The sequence below is a fragment of the Pongo pygmaeus genome, chromosome 14 (assembly GCF_028885625.2).
Source record: "Pongo pygmaeus isolate AG05252 chromosome 14, NHGRI_mPonPyg2-v2.0_pri, whole genome shotgun sequence".
In the NCBI taxonomy this organism is placed as follows: domain Eukaryota; kingdom Metazoa; phylum Chordata; class Mammalia; order Primates; family Hominidae; genus Pongo; species Pongo pygmaeus.
The window spans coordinates 25,341,156-25,360,675 of NC_072387.2; the positions used below are offsets into that span (position 1 = coordinate 25,341,156).

The window sequence follows — 19,520 nt, forward strand, 5'->3', positions numbered from 1 at the left end:
AGATCCAAGGCAGGGCCTCCATACAATCTGATCGTGGGTTTACCTTTGGGGCAGTAGCCTCATGTGATAACAGACGAAGAGACCAGGGGTCTATTAGCTTTGCTCTTTTCTGTTGAGAGCTCCTCAGCTCCCTGCCCACTGTTACCTCCTCCTTGCACCAAATAGGACTGTTGCCTCTTTTGGCTCACTCTAGTAGAGTGTCATACAATGAACACGTTCTCATATTTTCCTAAGGTTTCAGGGTGCTGCTAAATATGGGTGACCAATGGAATAGGAATAACAAGCATTCCTCTTAAGACCTATTCCTCTTTTATCCAACTAGATCGAAGAAAGAAAGGTACCTGCAGATACTACAGTAATAAGACTTTAGAAAACAGTGTCTAAAACACTCTGTATTGTTATGGATGCTCCATACAATGAACTTCCCAAATCTGAATCTCTCTTTTCTACATGTATACTTTTGTGTGTGTCTATGTGTGTATTTACATATATATGTTTAGGTCTAGCTTTATATTTACTTAAACTTCAAATTTTGTGGAAGGTCCATTCGTGTGTTACTGTTGTCATTTCACTGAAGGCAGTGCTGATGGAGTAAAAAGGTACAGAGACATATAATGAATTTCTCTTTTTTGACACTATTAGCAAATACATTTTTCACCAAAAGGAGTAGATCTTTCATAAATATGAAATACATACATATATAATAAGTGAGGGTATGCAAATCCTACCACATAAGCCCAGTAAGTAAAGTCCAACAATTAACAAAGACTCATTTATCAATGGTCAGTTAATCAGAGATTAATTAAATTATATATAAATTAAACCTATGTACATATTAGAAATACATTTTAGCCAGGCGCGGTGGCTCATGACTGTAAACCCAGCAGTTTGGGAGGCTGAGGAGGGTGGATCACGAGGGCAGGAGTTCAAGACCAGCCTGGCCAATATAGTGAAACCCCGCCCCTACCAAAAATACAAAAAATTAGTCGGGCATGGTGGCACGTGACTGCAGTCCCAGCTACTCAGGAGGCTGAGGCAGGAAAATCGCTTGAATCCGGGAGATGGAGGTTACAGTGAGCCAAGATCGTGCCACTGCACTCCAGCTTGGGCAACAGCAAGACTTCATCTCAAAAAATAATAATAATAATAGAAATACATTTTAATTTGCCCATGCCTCTAACGTCCTATAAAATAAATTCTTTTAAAAAATTATTTATTGGCTTAAAAATCAATACTACATACAAAACTCACATGCTATTGCTTAGTGAGCAACTACAGAATTCTCACCTAGATATTCCCTTAATCAGCCACTGATTAAACACAATCCTTTTATTTCTTCTGTAAAATCTCATTCATTTTGCAAGGTTTCTTGAGCATTACACTATAATTAACTTGAATCAGGTTTTCCATATTACTTACACCTTTATGATTTATTTCCACTAGAGGTTTTCACATGACTGGGAAAACCCTCCACCACCTCCTTCCTTTCACTGATCATGCTAGTCTCTCCTGCCCATGAGACACAGTGAAGTACCCGCGCACCTGAGGAAAGCCGCATCCAATGAGGTGGTGGGTTTGGGTTGGGTCTAGGCACCAACCTCACATGTGGACAGAGCTCTTGAGGGTGTGGGACAAGTCCACGTTCCATTAGCTCAGTTCTTTTTTTCCCAGGGCTTCACTACTCCTTATTGGCTGCTGTCTCCTCCATATTGCAAATAGGATTCTCTCCTTTCTTGGAACACTATGGTAGGGTTTCAAACTCAGGAAACCTGAATCCCTTAAAAAATTGCCTACTAGAAACTGAGGGTGACAAATACACTAACAGGAAGAAGCAGCTCTCCTACGAACTGACCTCCTTACGCAACTCCATCAAAAAAGGATGCAAAGTTACCTACAAATGCTACAATGAGAATTGGAAACCCTGTTAAAAAAACACTCTGTATCAGGCCATGCAGGCTCCTGAGAGTAAATTCCACAAATGTCCATCTGTCTCCGTGTTTTGTGTTTCCATTTTGTGCATGGGTTTGTTTGTGTAAATGTGTTGACAAAAGTGTGTATGGATGAAGATGGATGGATATATTTGTATACGTGCTTGGTGTGTGTATAGCTCTATGCACTCTTATGCATACGTGTGTCTTCATGTATTTATAACTCACCTTTTACTGATAGGTGACACCAGGGCTGCTCCTTTAAATTCACTTGTTTGTGAGCTAGAGGATGATAAAAGAATACAGTCAGATAGGAGACACGATTCTAAATTTACTTTTTTGGAAAATTAGCTTTTATTACTCTAGACAGAAACCAATTAATCTCTGTCAGAAATCTGAGTCCCATAAAAAACTGCTTAGTAGGAACTAAGGGTGGCAAATATACTAACAGGAAGAAGCAACTCTCCTATGACCTGCTCCTTTTTATACAACTCCACCAAAGAAGGATGCAAAGTTACTAAAAAATGCTACAATGAGACGAATTGGAAACTCTGTTAAAAAAAAAAAAAAAAAAAGCAAATCTCCATGGCCATGCAGGCTCCTGAGAGTAAATTCCACAAATGTCCATCAGTCTCCTTTCTCCTTATTTTAGGTTTCCATCGTGTGCATGGATTAGTTTGTGTAGTTTGCATGGTGAAGAGAAGTGTGGATGGATAGATGGGCAGATGGATGGATGGATGGATGGATGGATGGATGGATGGATGGGTGGGTGTATATATTTGCTCATGTGCCTGTGTGTGTGTATAGTTCTGTGCACACTTATGCTGATGGGTGACTTTATGTAACTATTTATTACTCACCTTTCTTTCGCAGGTGCCTCCTCGGTTGCTCCTTTAAATTCATTTGTCTGTGGACTAGCAGATGATAAGAGAACACAGTCAGAGAGGAGACATAATTCTGAATTTATATTCTGGAAAAATTACCTCTCACTACTCTAGACAGAAACCAATTAATTTCTGACTATTCGTGTGTATAGCACTATTGGAACCTGGAATGTCTTTTTTTCTTTATTAGAAATGAGGATTTATATGGCGAAAACCAAAATCTTAGGCTGGGGAAAATAGTAATGCTTCCCAATTTAAGTAAACCTCTTTATTATGACCTCAGTCCCAATGTGTGACAGACTTTGTGGTGGCAGTTATTTCAAACTCAACTCCAGTTTGTAGGTAGTCAGCCCTCTTATTCCATTCAATGTCCTGCTTAAAAGGCCCTCCATTAGCTCCTTACGTTCACCCAGCATGGTGGTTCCTCATGCCCCACAAAAAGGGTCAGGTAACTAGAGGTCTGACACAGGGGCACAATCCAATAGGACGGTGATTTGAGGTTTGGAGCACCAGCCTCCGTGGTGGCAGAGTTCTGGAGGGTGGAGAACACCTCCAAGGCTCTTAGCTCTGTTGCTTTCTGCTGAAGGCTGCACAGTTCCCCGAGCACTCCTACCTCCTCCTCACTCCAAACAGGATTCTCTCTTCCCTCGGCCCACTCTGCTAGGTCTCATACACGGAAATCTGAGTTTCCAAGGTATTTGCCTGCTACTTACTAAGGGTGACAAGACAGTAACAGACAGAAGCCTCCGTCTGTAGTCTGTTTCTCTTTTTTCCAAAACAACTGTAAAAATGTGGAAGTTTACCTATACCTGATACAGTGAGAAGATAAATAAACTGTGTCAAAGACACTCTGTATTGATGTGGACACTCCTCAGACTAAATCCCACTAATCTCAATCTCTCTTTCTGTCTGGCTCTCTCTCTGTGTCATAGTTATGTTTGTGTGTACATCTTTTATAACTCACATGTCCTTGATGCCTCCATCAATGATGTCTGCTGTCAGCTCATTTGGATGGGGACTAAAGAACAAATATGGTCAGAAACAGACACGATGCCTAACTCTAAATGTTTTGCACCAAATAGCTACAGTTACTCTATGACTTATTCTCTGGTTACACTTTAAATATTCACATGTACTTATATCACTAAATTGACCTGGTATGACTTTTTTTTATCAGAAACGAGGTTTTATATGCCAACAGTGAATATCTTAGGCTATGAACATAGCGATGCATCTAGGGGAAGTGACTGTATCTTCACCTCAATGTGTAACAGCCTTTTTCAAGGGGATTTAATTCCAGTTCAACTTTAGTTTGTAAGTTCTGCTTCTTATAATCCCATCTGAATTCCTTATTCTCATTCACCTCCAATCACCTCCTCACTTTTCACCAATCGTAGTTGTCTTTCCTGCCCAAGAGTTAGAGCCAAGTAGCAGAAGACATCAAGCAAGGGCTGCATCCCGTGTGATGATGGGTATGGGCTCAGGCAGTCAGCCTCACATAGTGGCAGAGCTCTGGAGGGTGGGGAACACTTCCAGGGCTATTACATCTGTTCTCTTCTTTGCCTGGGAGTCTCCACTCTTTGTCCATTGCTATCTCCTTCTGGCTCCAAGCAGGATTTGCTTCCCCCTCGATCCACACTGCTAGTACAGTCTCATTCCCACAGAAACAAAAAGTGACAAACACTAACATAAAAAGCCTCCCTCTGCAAGTTCTTCCACATTTTCCTGCCTCCATCCAAATAACAAAAGAATATTCTTCACAAAGCTCATCCTGAGAAGACTCTCAAACTAGTCTCAAGGCAACTCCTTGTTCACATGGATGCTCGTGAGAGTCAATAGCCTGAATCTCAATCTCTCTGCATGTTGTGGGTATGAATGCGTGTATATGTGTGTCCATATATACATCTATACATGTAGAATTGTATTTCTATAGTTCCTATGTTGCATTGGCCAGTCTACCAGAAGACACTCTTTCAATTCACACACACGGCAGTGCCAAAGAACTTAAAACATACATAGTAAGACAACACGTAACTCCCAGACTTAACGTTTTCAGTGAAAAACAGTTCCAATTAACTTTCAACACGTAAACTGCTTGAACCTTACAGAATTCAGGTGTGTTTGGTTAGTTAGAATCTGCCATGCCATTTTCCCTACACATCACACTTTATATAATTGTAGCACACATTTTACATCTATCCAAGACTCAGTGACTCAAAATTTAACTGAATTCTCTACCACTGAAGCTGACCAATGCGTGACAGCCTTTTGAGGGTAAATTTCTTTTCAGTTCAACTCCACTGTGCAGGTGGTCAGCCTGCTAATCCCATTCAGGGCCGACTTCCTGAATGCCTCCATCACCTACATCCTTCACCCATCATGCTAGCCTTTGCTGTCCATGAGACGTAGGCAAGTAGCTGCGGGCCTAAGAAAGGGCTGCATCCAGTGAGGTGGTGGGTTTGGGGTTGGGTCTGGGCACCAGCCTCACATGTGGACCGAGCTCTGGAGGGTGAGGGACAAGTCCACATTCCATTAGTTCTGTTCTTTTCAGCCCAAAGCTTCACTGCTCCTTGTTGGCCACTATCTCCTCCATGTTGCAAATAGGATTCTCTCCTGCCTTGGGCCAATCTGGTAGGGTCTCAACTCAGGAAATCTGAGTCCCATAAAAAAACTGCTTACTAGGAACTAAGAGTGACAAATACACTAACAGGAAGAAGCAACTCTCCTATTACTTGCTCCTCTTTATACAACTCCATCAAAGAAGGATGCAAAGTTACTAAAAAATGCTACAATGAGACGAATTGGAAACTCTGTTAAAAAAAAAAAAATCTATATGGCCATGCAGGCTCCTGAGAGTAAATTCCGCAAATGTCCATCAGTCTCCTTTCTCCTTATTTTAGGTTTCCACCGTGTGCATGGATCAGTTTGTGTAGTTTGCGTGGTGAAGAGAAGTGTGGATGGATGGATGGATGGATGGATGGATGGATGGATGGATGGATGGATGGATGGGTGTATATATTTGCTCATGTGCCTGTGTGTGTGTATAGTTCTGTGCACACTTATGCTGATGGGTGACTTTATGTAACTATTTATTACTCACTTTTCTTTCGCAGGTGCCTCCTCGGTTGCTCCTTTAAATTCATTTGTCTGTGGACTAGCAGATGATAAGAGAATACAGTCAGAGAGGAGACATAATTCTGAATTTATATTCTGGAAAAATTACCTCTCACTACTCTAGACAGAAACCAATTAATTTCTGACTATTCATGTGTATAGCACTATTGGAACCTGGAATGTCTTTTTTTCTTTATTAGAAATGAGGATTTATATGGCGAAAACCAAAATCTTAGGCTGGGGAAAATAGTAATGCTTCCCAATTTAAGTAAACCTCTTTATTATGACCTCAGTCCCAATGTGTGACAGACTTTGTGGTGGCAGTTATTTCAAACTCAACTCCAGTTTGTAGGTAGTCAGCCCTCTTATTCCATTCAATGTCCTGCTTAAAAGGCCCTCCATTAGCTCCTTACGTTCACCCAGCATGGTGGTTCCTCATGCCCTACAAAAAGGGTCAGGTAACTAGAGGTCTGACACAGGGGCACAATCCAATAGGACGGTGATTTGAGGTTTGGAGCACCAGCCTCCGTGGTGGCAGAGTTCTGGAGGGTGGAGAACACCTCCAAGGCTCTTAGCTCTGTTGCTTTCTGCTGAAGGCTGCACAGTTCCCCAAGCACTCCTACCTCCTCCTCACTCCAAACAGGATTCTCTCTTCCCTAGGCCCACTGTGGTATGTCTGGTACACAGAAAATCTGCCTTTCCAAAGCATTTGCCTGCTACTTACTAAGGGTGACAAGACAGTAACAGACAGAAGCCTCTATCAATAGTCAGTTTCTTTTTTTCTAAACAATGTTAAAATGTGGAAGTTATCTATACATGATTCAGTGAGATGATAAAGAACCTGTGTCAAAGAAACACTGTATTATCATGAACACATCTGAGAGTGAATCCCACTAATCTCGGTCTCTTTCTCTGTCACTGTTTTGTGTGTGTGTGTACATCTTTTGTTTTTTCTTTTTTTCTTTTTTGCAACAAAGTTTCGCTCCTGCTGCCCAGGGTGGAATGCAGCAGCATGTTCTCAGCTCACTGCAAACTCCACTTCCCCAGGTTCAATCGATTCTCCTGCCTCAGCCTCCTGAGTAGCTGGGATTAGAGGCGCCTGCCACCACACCTGGCTAGTTCTTATAGTTTTAGTAGAGACAGGGTTTCACGATGTTTGCCAGCCTGGTCTCGAACACCTGACCTCAGGGTATCTGCCTGCTTCAGCCTCCCAAAGTGCTCAGATTACAGGTGTGAACCATTGCACCTGGCCATGTGTACGTCTTTTATAACTCACCTATCATTGGGGCCGCGCTCAATGATGACTCCCGCCAGGGCATTCGGATTGGGACTAAAGGACAAATATGGTCAGAGTCAGACACAATGTGTAATTCTAATGTTTTGCAACAAATAGCTACAATTAGTCTATGTGTCATTCCCCAGTTACACTTTAATTATTCACATGTATGTATATCACTAAATTGACCAGGGATGGCATTTGTTTTTTTATTAGAAATGAGGTTTTATATGCCAACAGTGAGCATTGTAGGCTGTGAACATAGCGATGCATCCAGATTAAGTAAGGGTATCTACACCTCAAGGTGTAACAGCATTTTTGGAGAGCATTTAATTCTAGTTCAAATTTAGTTTCTGAGTCCCCCTTCTTATAATCCCATCTGAGTTCCTCATTCTCTATCACCTCCAATCACCTCTTCACTTTTCACCCATCCTAGTTGTCTTTCCTGCCCAAGAGTTGTGGCCAAGTAGCTGGAGGCCTCAAGCAAGGGCTCCATCCCATGTGAGGGTGGGTATGGGCAAAGGCAGTCAGCCTCACATAACAGCAGAGTTCTGGAGGGGGTGAAATAATTCCAGGGTTATTAGCTCTGTTCTTTGTTTTGGCTGGGATTTCTCTGATCTTTGTCCACTCCTATCTCCTTCTCGCTGCAAGCAGGATTCACTTCTCCCTTGGTCCACACTACTAGCACATTCTCATTCTCACAGAAAGGTAATGTGACAAACACTAACATAAAAAGCCTCCCTCTATGAGTTCCTCCCCATTTTCCTACCTCCATCCAAAAAACAAAAGAATATTGCATACAAAGCTCATTCTGAGAGGACTCTAGAAATAGTTTCAAGGGAACTCCTTGTTCCCATGGATGCTTGTCACACTCAATAGCCCTACTCAGTCTCTCTTGTGTGTATGAATGCATGTATGTATGTGTTTGTATATGCATAGATACATGTATAACTGTATTCCTTGATATCACACGGTGCATTGGCCAGCCTACTAGAAGATACTCTCAATTCACACACAGGGCACTGCCAAAGAACTTAACATGTACATAGCAAGACAACATGTAACTTCCTAGACTTAACGTTTTCAGTTCAAAATAACTCCAATTGCTTTTGGGTTTTTTTTGTTGTTTTTGTTTGTTGTTGTTGTTGTTTGTTTTTTGAGACAGAGTCTCACTCTGTCACCCAAGCTGGAGTGCAGTGGCATGATCTCGGCTCACTGCAACCTCTGCCTCCCAGGTTCAAGCAATTCTCCTGCCTCAGCCTCCCGAGTAGCAGGGACTACAGGCGCCCGCCACCACACCCAGCTAATTTTGTATTTTTAGTAGAGATGGGGTTTCATCATGTTGGCCAGGCTGGCCTTGAACTACTGATCTCGTTATCTACCCTCCCTGGCCTCCCAAAGTGCTGGGACTACAGGCCTGAGCCACCGCACCCGACCTTCCAACTACTTTTCAAACTGTAAGCTGCCTTACCCTTACAGAAGTGATGTGTGTATGTGGTTCTTTGGAATCTGCCATGCCATTTACCCTACACATCATACTTTATATGATTGCAGCACATACTTTACACCTATCTAAGACTCACTGACTCAAGAGTTCACCAAAACTCTCTATCACTGGAGCTGGCCAATGCACGACAGCCTTTCGTGGGTGAATTTCTTTTAAATTCAACTCCACTGTGTAGGCATTCCTCCTTCTAATCCCATCTATGGCCCACTTCCTGGATCTCTCCATCACGTCTTTCCTTTCACCCATCATGCTAGTCTTTCCCGTCCATGGGACACAGGCAAGTAACTGTGGGCCTAAGGAAGGGCTGCATCCAATGAGGTGCTGTGCTTGTGTTTGTGTTTTAGCATCAGTCTCCTATGTTGACAGAGCTCTGGAGTGTGAGGGACAAGTCCATGTTCCATCAGCTCCGTTCTTTTCTGCCCAGGGCTTCACTGCTCCTTGTCAGCTGCTATCTCCTCCATGTTGCAAATAGGATTTTCTCCTCCCTTCTGTCAATCTGGTAGGCTCTCAAACTCAGGAAATCTGAGTCCTTTAAGAAGCTGCTTACTAGGAACTAAGGGTGACAAATACACTAACAGGAAGCAGCAGCTCTCCTATGACCTGCTCCTTTTTATATGACTCCATTAGAAAAGGATGCAATGTTACCTACAAAGGCTACAATGAGAATTGGAAACCCTGTTAAAAACCACTCTCTATGGCCATGCAGGCTTCTCAGAATAAACTCCACAAATGTCCGTCCATCTGTCTCCTTGTTGTATGTTTCCACTGTGTGCATGGGTTTGTTAGTGGATGTGTTTGAGAGAAGTGTGTACGGATGGATGCATGGATGGATCAATGGATATATTTGTTTATGTCCCTGTGTGTGTGAATACTTCTATGCTCAGTTGTAATTAGATAAATAGACACACGTATGCATAACTCACCTTTCATTCATACGTGCCTCTGGGTTCACTCCGGATAATTCATTTGTGGGTGGACTAGAGGATGACAAAAGAATACAGTCGGACAGGAGACACAATTCAAAATTTACTTTTCTGGTAAAACTAGCTTTCATTACTCTGCACATAAACCAGTTAAGTTCTGACTATTCATGTGTATAGCACTATTTGGTTTTGAAATGTCATTTTTTTATTAGAAAGGAGGATTTATATGATGGCAACGAACATCTTAGGCTGGGGAAAATAGTAATGCTTTCAGATTTAAATAAACCTCTTTATTATGACCTCAGTCCCAATGCGTGACAGCCTTTGTGGTGGCAGTTATTTCAAACTAAACTTTTGTGTGGAGGTAGTCAGCCCTCTTATTCCACTAAATGTGCTGCCTGAAAGCCCTCCATTACTTCTTCACTTGATTGTCTCTCTTGGTCCACAAGTAGGGTAAAGTAACTGCAGGTCTGAGTCAAGGACACAATCCAATATGATGGTATTTAGGGTTTGGGGTACCACCCTGTATTGTGGCAGAGTTCTGCAGGGTCAAAAACATTTCTAGGGTTGTTAGCTTTTTTCTCTTCTCCTGAGGTCTTCACTACTCTCTGTCCCTGCTGTCCTTTCCTGTTTCCAAAGAGGATTCTCTGCTGTCCTCAGCCATTATCGTAAGGTCTCACATATAGGCAGTCTGAAAATTATTTTTTATTTTTACTCAGTATCAAATAGACTAGTAAGAAAAATCATTCTTCTTTTTATGTGGTCATCTTTTATCTAAATTCATTCAAGACATAAAGTCACCTTCATATCCTATACTGAGATCACGTAGACACGTGTGTCAAAGTTTTTTGCTTTTCCATTAATGCCCTTGAATGGGAACTTCCCTAATCTCAACCTTTATATTTCTCTGCAGTACCTGTGGGTGCATGCCTTGATTTAATATGAATGCATATAGGTATATATAAATGGTATATAATTGTTTCCTCCCTTGTTCATATATCCTTATATCTATATTGATTTCTTTCTTTTTTTTTTTTTTTTTTTCTTTTTTGAGATGGAGTCTCGCTCTGTTGCCCAGGCTGGAGTGCAGTGGCGCAATCTCGGCTCACTGCAAGCTCCGCCTCCCGGGCTCACGCCATTCTCCTGCCTCAGCCTCCTGAGTAGCTGGGACTACAGGCACCCGCCACCACGCCCAGCTAATTTTTTGTATTTTTAGTAGAGACGGGGTTTCACTGTCTTAGCCAGGATGGTCTCGATCTCCTGACCTCGTGATCTACCCACCTCAGCCTCCCAAAGTGCTGGGATTATAGGCGTGAGCCACTGCGCCCAGCCTCTATATTGATTTATTTCTGTCTCACAGTTCACTGATAGCTCCATTCCAGAGTACTGATTTGAATTTAGACTTGGCAGTGCTACAGAATTTAAATATATATATGTATCATCCAACACCAATATGACATCCTAGACTTCACTTTCTGGTTTGAATTACTCACAAGCGATGTTTAGTTCTTTACAATTGAATGAAGCACAAACTAAGCATTTGGTGGTTTACTTTATTTCAAATTCAGCTGCAGTTTCTATGTACAAATCCCCTTGACCACATCTCATTTCCTGACACTAAAATCCCTTCATCAGTGCCTTCTTTTCACCATCATAGTTGTCTTCTCTGCTCTCACACAGGATCAAGAAACTGCCCCATACAATGTGATGATGGGTGTGGGCTTGTAGTGTTAGCCTCACATGGTGGTAGAGCTCTGGGTGTGAGGAACCCTGCCAGGGCCATTAGCTCTGTTTTTTTTCCCTAAGGGCTCCACTGCTCCCTGTCCACTGCTACTCGCTTGTTGCTCTGCGTAGGGTTTTCTTCCCTTGGTCCACTCTAGTATTTCTCATACACAGGAAATCTGACTTTCCTAAGTATGTGCCTGCTACTAAGGGTGACAAGACAATAACAAGAAGTTTCCCTTTTTTGACCTGTTCCTTTTTATCCAATTTAATCAAAAAGTTGGATAAGGGGCCTGCAGGGCCTATAGTGAAGAGATTTATAAATGGAGTAAAAGACATTCTGTATGGCCATGGATGATCCTGAGAGTAAGCACATAATCTTCATCTTTCTCTCTGTTGTTTCTCTCTCTTTTCTCTTTCTCTCCCTCTCTCTCTCTCCCTGTGTTTGTGTGTCTATATAGACAGAAGTAGTATATCTGCATATATATTTCTTTACATATTTGTGTATATATGTTTTATAATTCACATTTCACTGGTGGTTCTATCATAGGTCACCGATGTCAATTCTGTATGCAGGCTAAAGGAATATAAAAGTAGATAGTTGGACACACATGTAATTCTAAACTTACTTTTTGGATCAAACAGCTACAGTTACTCTATAATGTACTATCTGGTTGATATTTAAATATTCATGTGTATATCACTAATTCGAACTAGGTGTATCTTTTGTTTTAGGCAGAGTCTCACTCTCACCGAGGCTGGAGTGCAGTGGTGCGATCTTGGCTCACCGCAACCTCCGCCTCCCAGGTTCAAGCAATTCTCCTGCCTCAGCCTCCTGAGTAGATGGGATTACAGGCATGCACCACCACACCTGGCTAATTTGTGTATTTTTAATAGAGACAGGGTTTTGCCATGTTGGTCAGGCTGGTCTCAAATTCCCGGCCTCAAGTGATCTAGCTGTCTTGGCCTCCCAAAGTGCTGGGATTACAGATATGAGCCACCAAGCCTGGCCAGTGGCATTTATTTCTAATGTAACTGCAGTCTGTAAGGAAACATGCCTCTTACCCCCTCTAAATTCTTGATTCCTAAGTCCCTCTGTCACTTCCTTACTTTCACCCATCATGGCTGTCTTTCCCGCCCAGAAGATATGACCATGTAGCTGTAGGCCTGAGTCAGGAACTCCCTACAAAATGAGTGCGAGTTTGGGTTTTGTTTGGGGTGCCAGCCTCACATGGTGGTAGAACTCTAGAGGGTGAGGAACCCATTAAGGTTTCATGAACTCTGTTATTTTTGCTGAGTGCTTCACTCCTCCCTGTCACCTATTACCTCCCCATTGCTCCAAATAGGATTCTCTCTCCCTTTGGCCCACTGTAGTAGTAGGAGAGTCTCATAAATGGAAAACCTCAGAGGTTCATAAGGGATTGGATACTACTAACTTAGAGTGACAAATATACTAAGAGGAAGAAGCATCCCTTTCATGACTTCATCCTCTTTTATCCAATTTGGTCTGAAAAAAAAAATCGAAGGTTATCTATAGATCCTACAGTGAGAAGATTTAGACATAGTGTCAAAGATACTCTGTATTTCCAAGGATATGCCTGACAGTGAATTTTACAAATATCAACTTCTCTTTCTCTTTCATTGTTTTATGTTTCTGTGTGTGTATGTGTATGCATGCGTGTATGTTATGTGTATATATGTATATATACATTTACGTGTACATAAATCTTTGTTTTTAACTCACATTTCATGGGTGGCTCTATCATAGGTTACTACCATCAACTCAATTGGCTGTAGGCTGAGGAATTATAAAAGCATATTATTCAGATACAAACATAATTTGGACTTACACTTTTGGTCGAATAGCTGCAGTTACTCTAGACATGAGTCTACCTGCCAAGGAATGCCAAAGATTGCCAGCAACTAGCAAAAGCTAGCAAAGAGGTATCAAACAGATTCTTCCTTATAGCCTTCATAAAAAGCCAACCCTACTGACAACCGCAATTTCAGATTTCTAGTCTCTAGCACTATGAGATGATTAATTTTTGTTTAAGGCACTTGGTTTGTGATACTTTGTTAAAGCAGCCCTAGAAACTAATATAGCCCAACCTGGTACAGTCTCATACACAGGCAATCCAACAGTTTTCTAAAAGTTTTGGCTACTAGTCAACTCAGCTAGGAAGAAGAAGTAGACTTCTTGTGATCTATTCATCTTGTATCCAACTAGACCCAAAAAGAAAAGGATGTTACATACAGAAGCTGAAACTACCAGTACTTTAGAAACAGTGTCCAAGAAAGTCTATATTTAACATTTGCTGTATCTTTATGAACACACACACGCACAATGCCTTTTACTGATGACTCCATTATAGGCTAGTGATATCATTTCACATAACCTAACATGGGTTAGTGATATCACTTCATTTGGGTCAGAGCTAAAGAATTAAACTAAATTGTACATAATCAAATACCACGTGAATTTGTAGGCTTAATTGTTATTCAAATTAGCTACAATAACCCTACAACTAATAAACCAGCTGTTCTAAAAACAAACAAACAAACAAACAAACAAAAAACACATGCAATTTGGAAACAATAGTGACCATCCCTGCCTGTCTCCATAGACAACAACAGCAACTAACCAGGAGTAGTTACGGTAAAATTAGGAAAGCATTAGGCTGGCTGATGAAAACAGGGAAGGGCTGAAGAGTCATCCTTGGGCCTTCACTCCTCCACCTGCCTCCATCTCCGAAGCCCAGGTTACAAACCAGAGAGACTGTCTCCTCCAATGCTGTTTTGTTCAGGCGCTTCAAGGTGATATAGTTGTTTAATTAAATGAAATTTTCCCTGAGGTTGCCTCTGTACTTGAGTCCTTATGCAACAAACTGCAAGCTAACCTAGTGTGTAAACTAACAGCATAATTATGAATAGAATATACACTTGTAACAGATAGCTGTGTCTCAGTCAATTACAGCAGCTGAGCTTCAGTCAATTGCGAGTGGCTGACTGATTCGAACAAGACAAAACATCCAGCTGTAACCAGTTGTAACCAACAAAGCTGTTTCTGGACCTCACTTCCATTTTCTGTCCATAATGCTCTCTGGCCACATTGCCAGCTTGCAGTTTTTCCAACTTGTTCTGGTTCTAAAAGCTTCCCAACTCGCGAATCATTCTTGTACTATTAAACTCTGTTAAATTTACCTTGTCTAAAGTTTTTCCTTTTCACAACCCAGAGGAGTTGCCTGGTCAGTGTTTCATGGTTCCTGAGACTCTCTACCCTGGGGCATATCACTTCTCTTCATTTTAAACTTACTGACAATGACACAGCTTACGTCCTAGAGTTCAGTGAGACTGACTATAATTCCTGCCCAAACCAGGACACTTTTGAAAGGAAAAAGTGGATGCTATTAATAATTATGTTGCAAGAACAGCAGCAGACTGAGATTGTCCTTCAGTCCTTCCCCAATACAAATGACCAGACAGAGCAGCCAACAGCCACAAAAAATCTGGGTTCACAAACCAACATGATTAGATACCTGAGGAATACAACTACTGAAAAAGAAATACAACAAGTTGAACAACAGCATACCAACTGTAGCAAAACTACTGGAACACACTGACCAAGATTTTAAAGTAAGCATGACAAATATTCGTAAGGATAAGAGGACACAAAGGAAGATGTTGAAACATGAAATGAGGATGGGAGTCGTAAGAAAAAATAAAAGAGAAAGCCTTAACTGTAAAAGTATAACTGCCAAAACATATAAATTGTTGAGGGATAAATAGCAGTTTGGATACCTGTGAAAAGCTAATTAATTTAGAGTTAGAAGGTTAGATTGAGAAACTTACCCAGAAAATAGTAGAAAAGAATAAAGAGAACATACTAAAGAAAAGAAGAATGTTATGGAGGATAAAAACAGCTATCTAACATCTAGAATATGGAAATCTAAGAAGAAATGAAAACTAAAAATGCAAAATGTGAAAATTTATGATGATAAATTTCCCAGAATTCAAGAAAGAAGAAATAAATCAGCTTTAAGTATCTAATGGAGACAAAGAGAAAATTCTAACACCTTCTAGAAAGAGCAAAAGACCTATGAGAGCACAAGGACAGACCAACATCATAGATCTCTGTACCATAAAGAAAGCTTCCACAGGATAAAGTCCACAGGATCAATATCATATTGGTGTTCTCTGAATATATTGTAATATGATTAGCTTTTTTTAAAAAAAACCCACATTTGAAACTAAATTACACATTACTGAATACCTCTTATGTTAAAAGGGAAATCATGAAATATTTTAAATACTAAGAACTGATTGATAATAACATGACAAACTTTGTAGGATACAATGAAGCAATATTTACAAGAAAATTTACTGATATATAAGCATTAATAAGAAGTCAAGATGGTTAAAAGCAAAGAGCACACATTTAAGTAGAGAAGTTGGAAAAGGAGCACAGGGCAAAGTCTATGGAGTAATAAGGAAGCAAAACATAAGGAGGTAAGCATAAGTCACTGAACTGGAGAAGAAAAAACCGTGGAGAAGATTAACAAAACAAAAGTGTGTCTCTTTGAAAAGATTACTACAAATGGACCTGTGGCAATAATAATCAAGAACAAACAGAGTGAATATCCAAATAAAATGTACAAGAAGAGAGCATAACTATAACACAACTAAAATTTTTTAAAACGAGATTATTCAATTATATGCTAATAAATGTGAAAACTTAGATGGAATGGAAAAATTCCTAGACAAATATAAAACACTAACATTAGTGCAAGAAAATATATTTATATAGAAATAGAATACTCAAGTAACAAAGAAATCAACCTAGTATTTAAAGCCCTTCCCTCTCCCAAACACCACAGGGCCCACATAGGTATTTTTCAAAATTTTTTAGAATATTGATATACTTACTACAAAATCTATGTCAACATATAAAGGCTCTATTAATAACTAATCGTAGTAATAAAAAAAGGTGTAGTGATGCCATAAGTATCAATGGAGCAAAATATGAGCTCAGAGATAAACCTATGTAGATATATGTCATTGAAGATGATTATATAAACAAGGAAAAAGGATGAACTGTTTAATAGATGGTATTTGGAAAATCAGCCTACCATTGGGAGAAAAATGAAACCAAATCCCTACCTAACACCATATTTAAGGGTAAACTCTAAGCAGATTAAAGCATTAAATGTGTAAATTAAAACTATGAGGATTAGAAATTACCTTTGTAGACTGAAAGTGGGAAAATTTGAAACTTTAAAAGTAAAATAATAAGGCAAAAAGTTCTGTCATGAAGAGAATGAAGAACAACAATGCCAAAGCTAACAGGCAGATGACGGATTGGAGAACATAACTTCAATGTCTAAAACTGACATGAAGGATGATTTGAATACATAAAGCGATAGTCCAAACTTTTGAATGGTATTCCATGCATCTGAGTCTGTTTAGTGTTGCCATAAGGGATACCTGAGGCTGGGTAATTTATAAAGAAAAGAGGTTTATTTGGCTCACAGTTGTGTGCTGCACAAGAAGCCTGATGCCAACATCTGCTTCTGAGGCTGCTCCCATTTATGGTGGAAGATGAAGGGGAACTGACATGTGCAGAGATCAAATGGCAAGAGGGGAAGCAAGGTGGGGGAAGCCACCGGTCTCTTTTTAAACCACCAGCTTTTGCAAGAACTAATAGAGTGAGTACTCACTCACCCTCACTCCCAGGGAGGGAATTAATCTATTCATCTTCCAAACACCTTCCATTAGGCCCCACCTCCAACATTGGGGATCAAATTTCAACATGAGGTTTGGGGGTACAAACCTCCAAACAATAGCACCATGTTTTTAATGTTACTAAAAAGAGTGAATTCTTGCTATATTGTTTACAAATGTAACATAATCACTTTGAAAATTAAACATAATTTTAAAAGAAATTTGATTAACTTATTCTAAAATATAAAATATTCAAAAAGAGCACATGTAAATTAACAAGACAAAGACAGGAACACCAGTGGAAAAATGGGCTAAGTTCATGAATGGACCATTACAGAAGAAATCCCAAATGCTATAAGAACATAAAATGATGCTCAAACTCGTGAGTTATCACATAAATGCAAAGTAAAACATAATGCAATATGTTACCATCTATTTGATTATATAAATTAGAAAGTTTGATTATGTCAAGTGTTGTTGTGAATGTGTATGTGTAGGAACCATCATGCACTGTTGATGACATGCAGACTGGTATAACCATTGTGAGAGCAATAGCCAGTATTCAGTCAAATTCAAAATATGCAGTCCCATGGCCCATCAAGTCCTGTTTCATGTTCCTACAGAAATACTCAAACAGGCTTATAGGGGTCTGGCATAAGGATAATCATTTGGCGGCAGTCTTTGTGAAGGCAAATGGTAGGAAGCAATATATGTGTTCTTCACTAGGGGATGCATGCTGTGGAATTTTTCATACCAGTTAAAAGCAACAATTAAAGGTATACACAAGAAGAATAATCTTATGTTACTAAGCAAAAAACTAACAAAATGAGATACGACTTAACACCATTTAAGTAAATTTAAAAACATATAGGCAAAACAATAATACATAGTTTACAGAACACATATAAATGTATATACTGTATATTAAACATATTAAAATTGTTGCATATATGCATATATCTGTATATGTCATTATGTATATCTGTACTCTCATCTATATATTAAAAAGGCCTACAAGTAGCAATGAGCCACTGGCAATGAGCATACCAAATGCAAAATATTGGTTTCTAAAGGGCATCGGGTTCTTTGGTTAAATGGCTGATTCCAGGGCTGGGGAAATGCTCAAAAAGTGATGGGAACATGTCAAGTCAAAAGGACAAAGGGGCTAGATTTAGGGAGTCCCACTGGCCAAATATGGGACCATTTAAATAACAAAATAAATAATGACAGAAAGGATTGTAATTCATTGAAATAATGTAAGAATTTATAAGTTCATAGTAATAGTGAATAAATAGGAGTAGGAATAGCTCTCCTTATAATAGAATGATACTTATTAAACACAGAAAAACTACCTTTTTAAAAAAAAATCACCATTTTGTAACGATCACAGTTATAACTGATTCACATAAAAATCAATGAATGCTAAAACTAGTGCATGAAAGTTTTATGTGGAACAGGATACTGAACATTGAAGATAGTTTTAACATAGACTGAAAGTATCTCCCCCCAAAGTGGATACTAGTTATAAACTGAATAATATTTACTTGCCAGTGAATAAATCTGGCAATACCTCTCAACCACAATAGAGATATGGACCATAAAACAGTGTAATATTCAACAGAGGAGTTACTTAATCTGAAAGTGGTATTCAAATCCCTCATCTATCCTTCAAAAGGCCATGAAATTATTTCCTGTCATCTCATATAAAAGACGTTGTAATATTCTAAGAGCTTGCATTTAGGTTGTCTCTGAAAAGAGTCTGATGAATAACTTGACAATAAGAAAGTGAATGCTGAGATTTTAGAGTGAATAGACATTTTAATCTCATAGTCTACTTTTTGTTAACTAACTCACCCCTCTCACATTTCAAAAATATCTAAAAGTAGCTGTTAGACATTCTATTAAGTCCTCCTGTCGAAAATGGAAATGTTTGGAGATTCCATCTTTGCATCATCTTCCTATATCCCACTTTTAAACATTTTTGGCATTGAAAATTATCCTTCAAATGAACTTTTAGATATCACCCATGCTTAGGAAACTTCAAATCTGCAAGTGGTGAATAGATAATCTGCACAGGAAACATTTTTTTTTTTTTTTTGAGACAGAGTTTCACTCTGTCGCCCAGGCTGCAGTGCAGTGGTGCTGTCTCAGCTCACTGCAACCTCTGCCTCCCGGATTCAAGTGATCCTTCTGCCTCAGCCTCCTGAGTAGCTGGGACTACAGGCATGCACCACCACGCCCAGCTAATTTTTGTATTTTTAGTAGAGACGGGGTTTTACCATATTGGCCAGGCTGGTCTCGAACTCCTGACCTCATGGTCCACCTGCCTCAGCCTCCCAAAGTGCTGGGATTACAGGCTTCAGCCACCATGCCCAGCCAGAAAACACTTTTGACAAACACACAAGCATTTCCTTTTGTAGAATCCTTGGGCCATATTAAGGGTATTGT

The 19,520-nt window shown here is 39.9% G+C and overlaps 1 protein-coding gene across 1 annotated transcript in view; it reads right to left on the reverse strand.

The window, feature by feature from the left end:
* The window catches only part of TPTE2 (transmembrane phosphoinositide 3-phosphatase and tensin homolog 2), a 137,680-nt gene that overhangs the window by 67,644 nt on the left and 50,516 nt on the right, over positions 1 to 19,520 (reverse strand). The window contains 6 exon segments of the mRNA XM_063650542.1: positions 2,157 to 2,210; positions 2,789 to 2,842; positions 3,777 to 3,830; positions 5,913 to 5,966; positions 7,203 to 7,256; positions 9,633 to 9,686. Of these exon segments, the coding sequence (XP_063506612.1) occupies positions 2,157 to 2,210; positions 2,789 to 2,842; positions 3,777 to 3,830; positions 5,913 to 5,966; positions 7,203 to 7,256; positions 9,633 to 9,686 (324 nt within the window).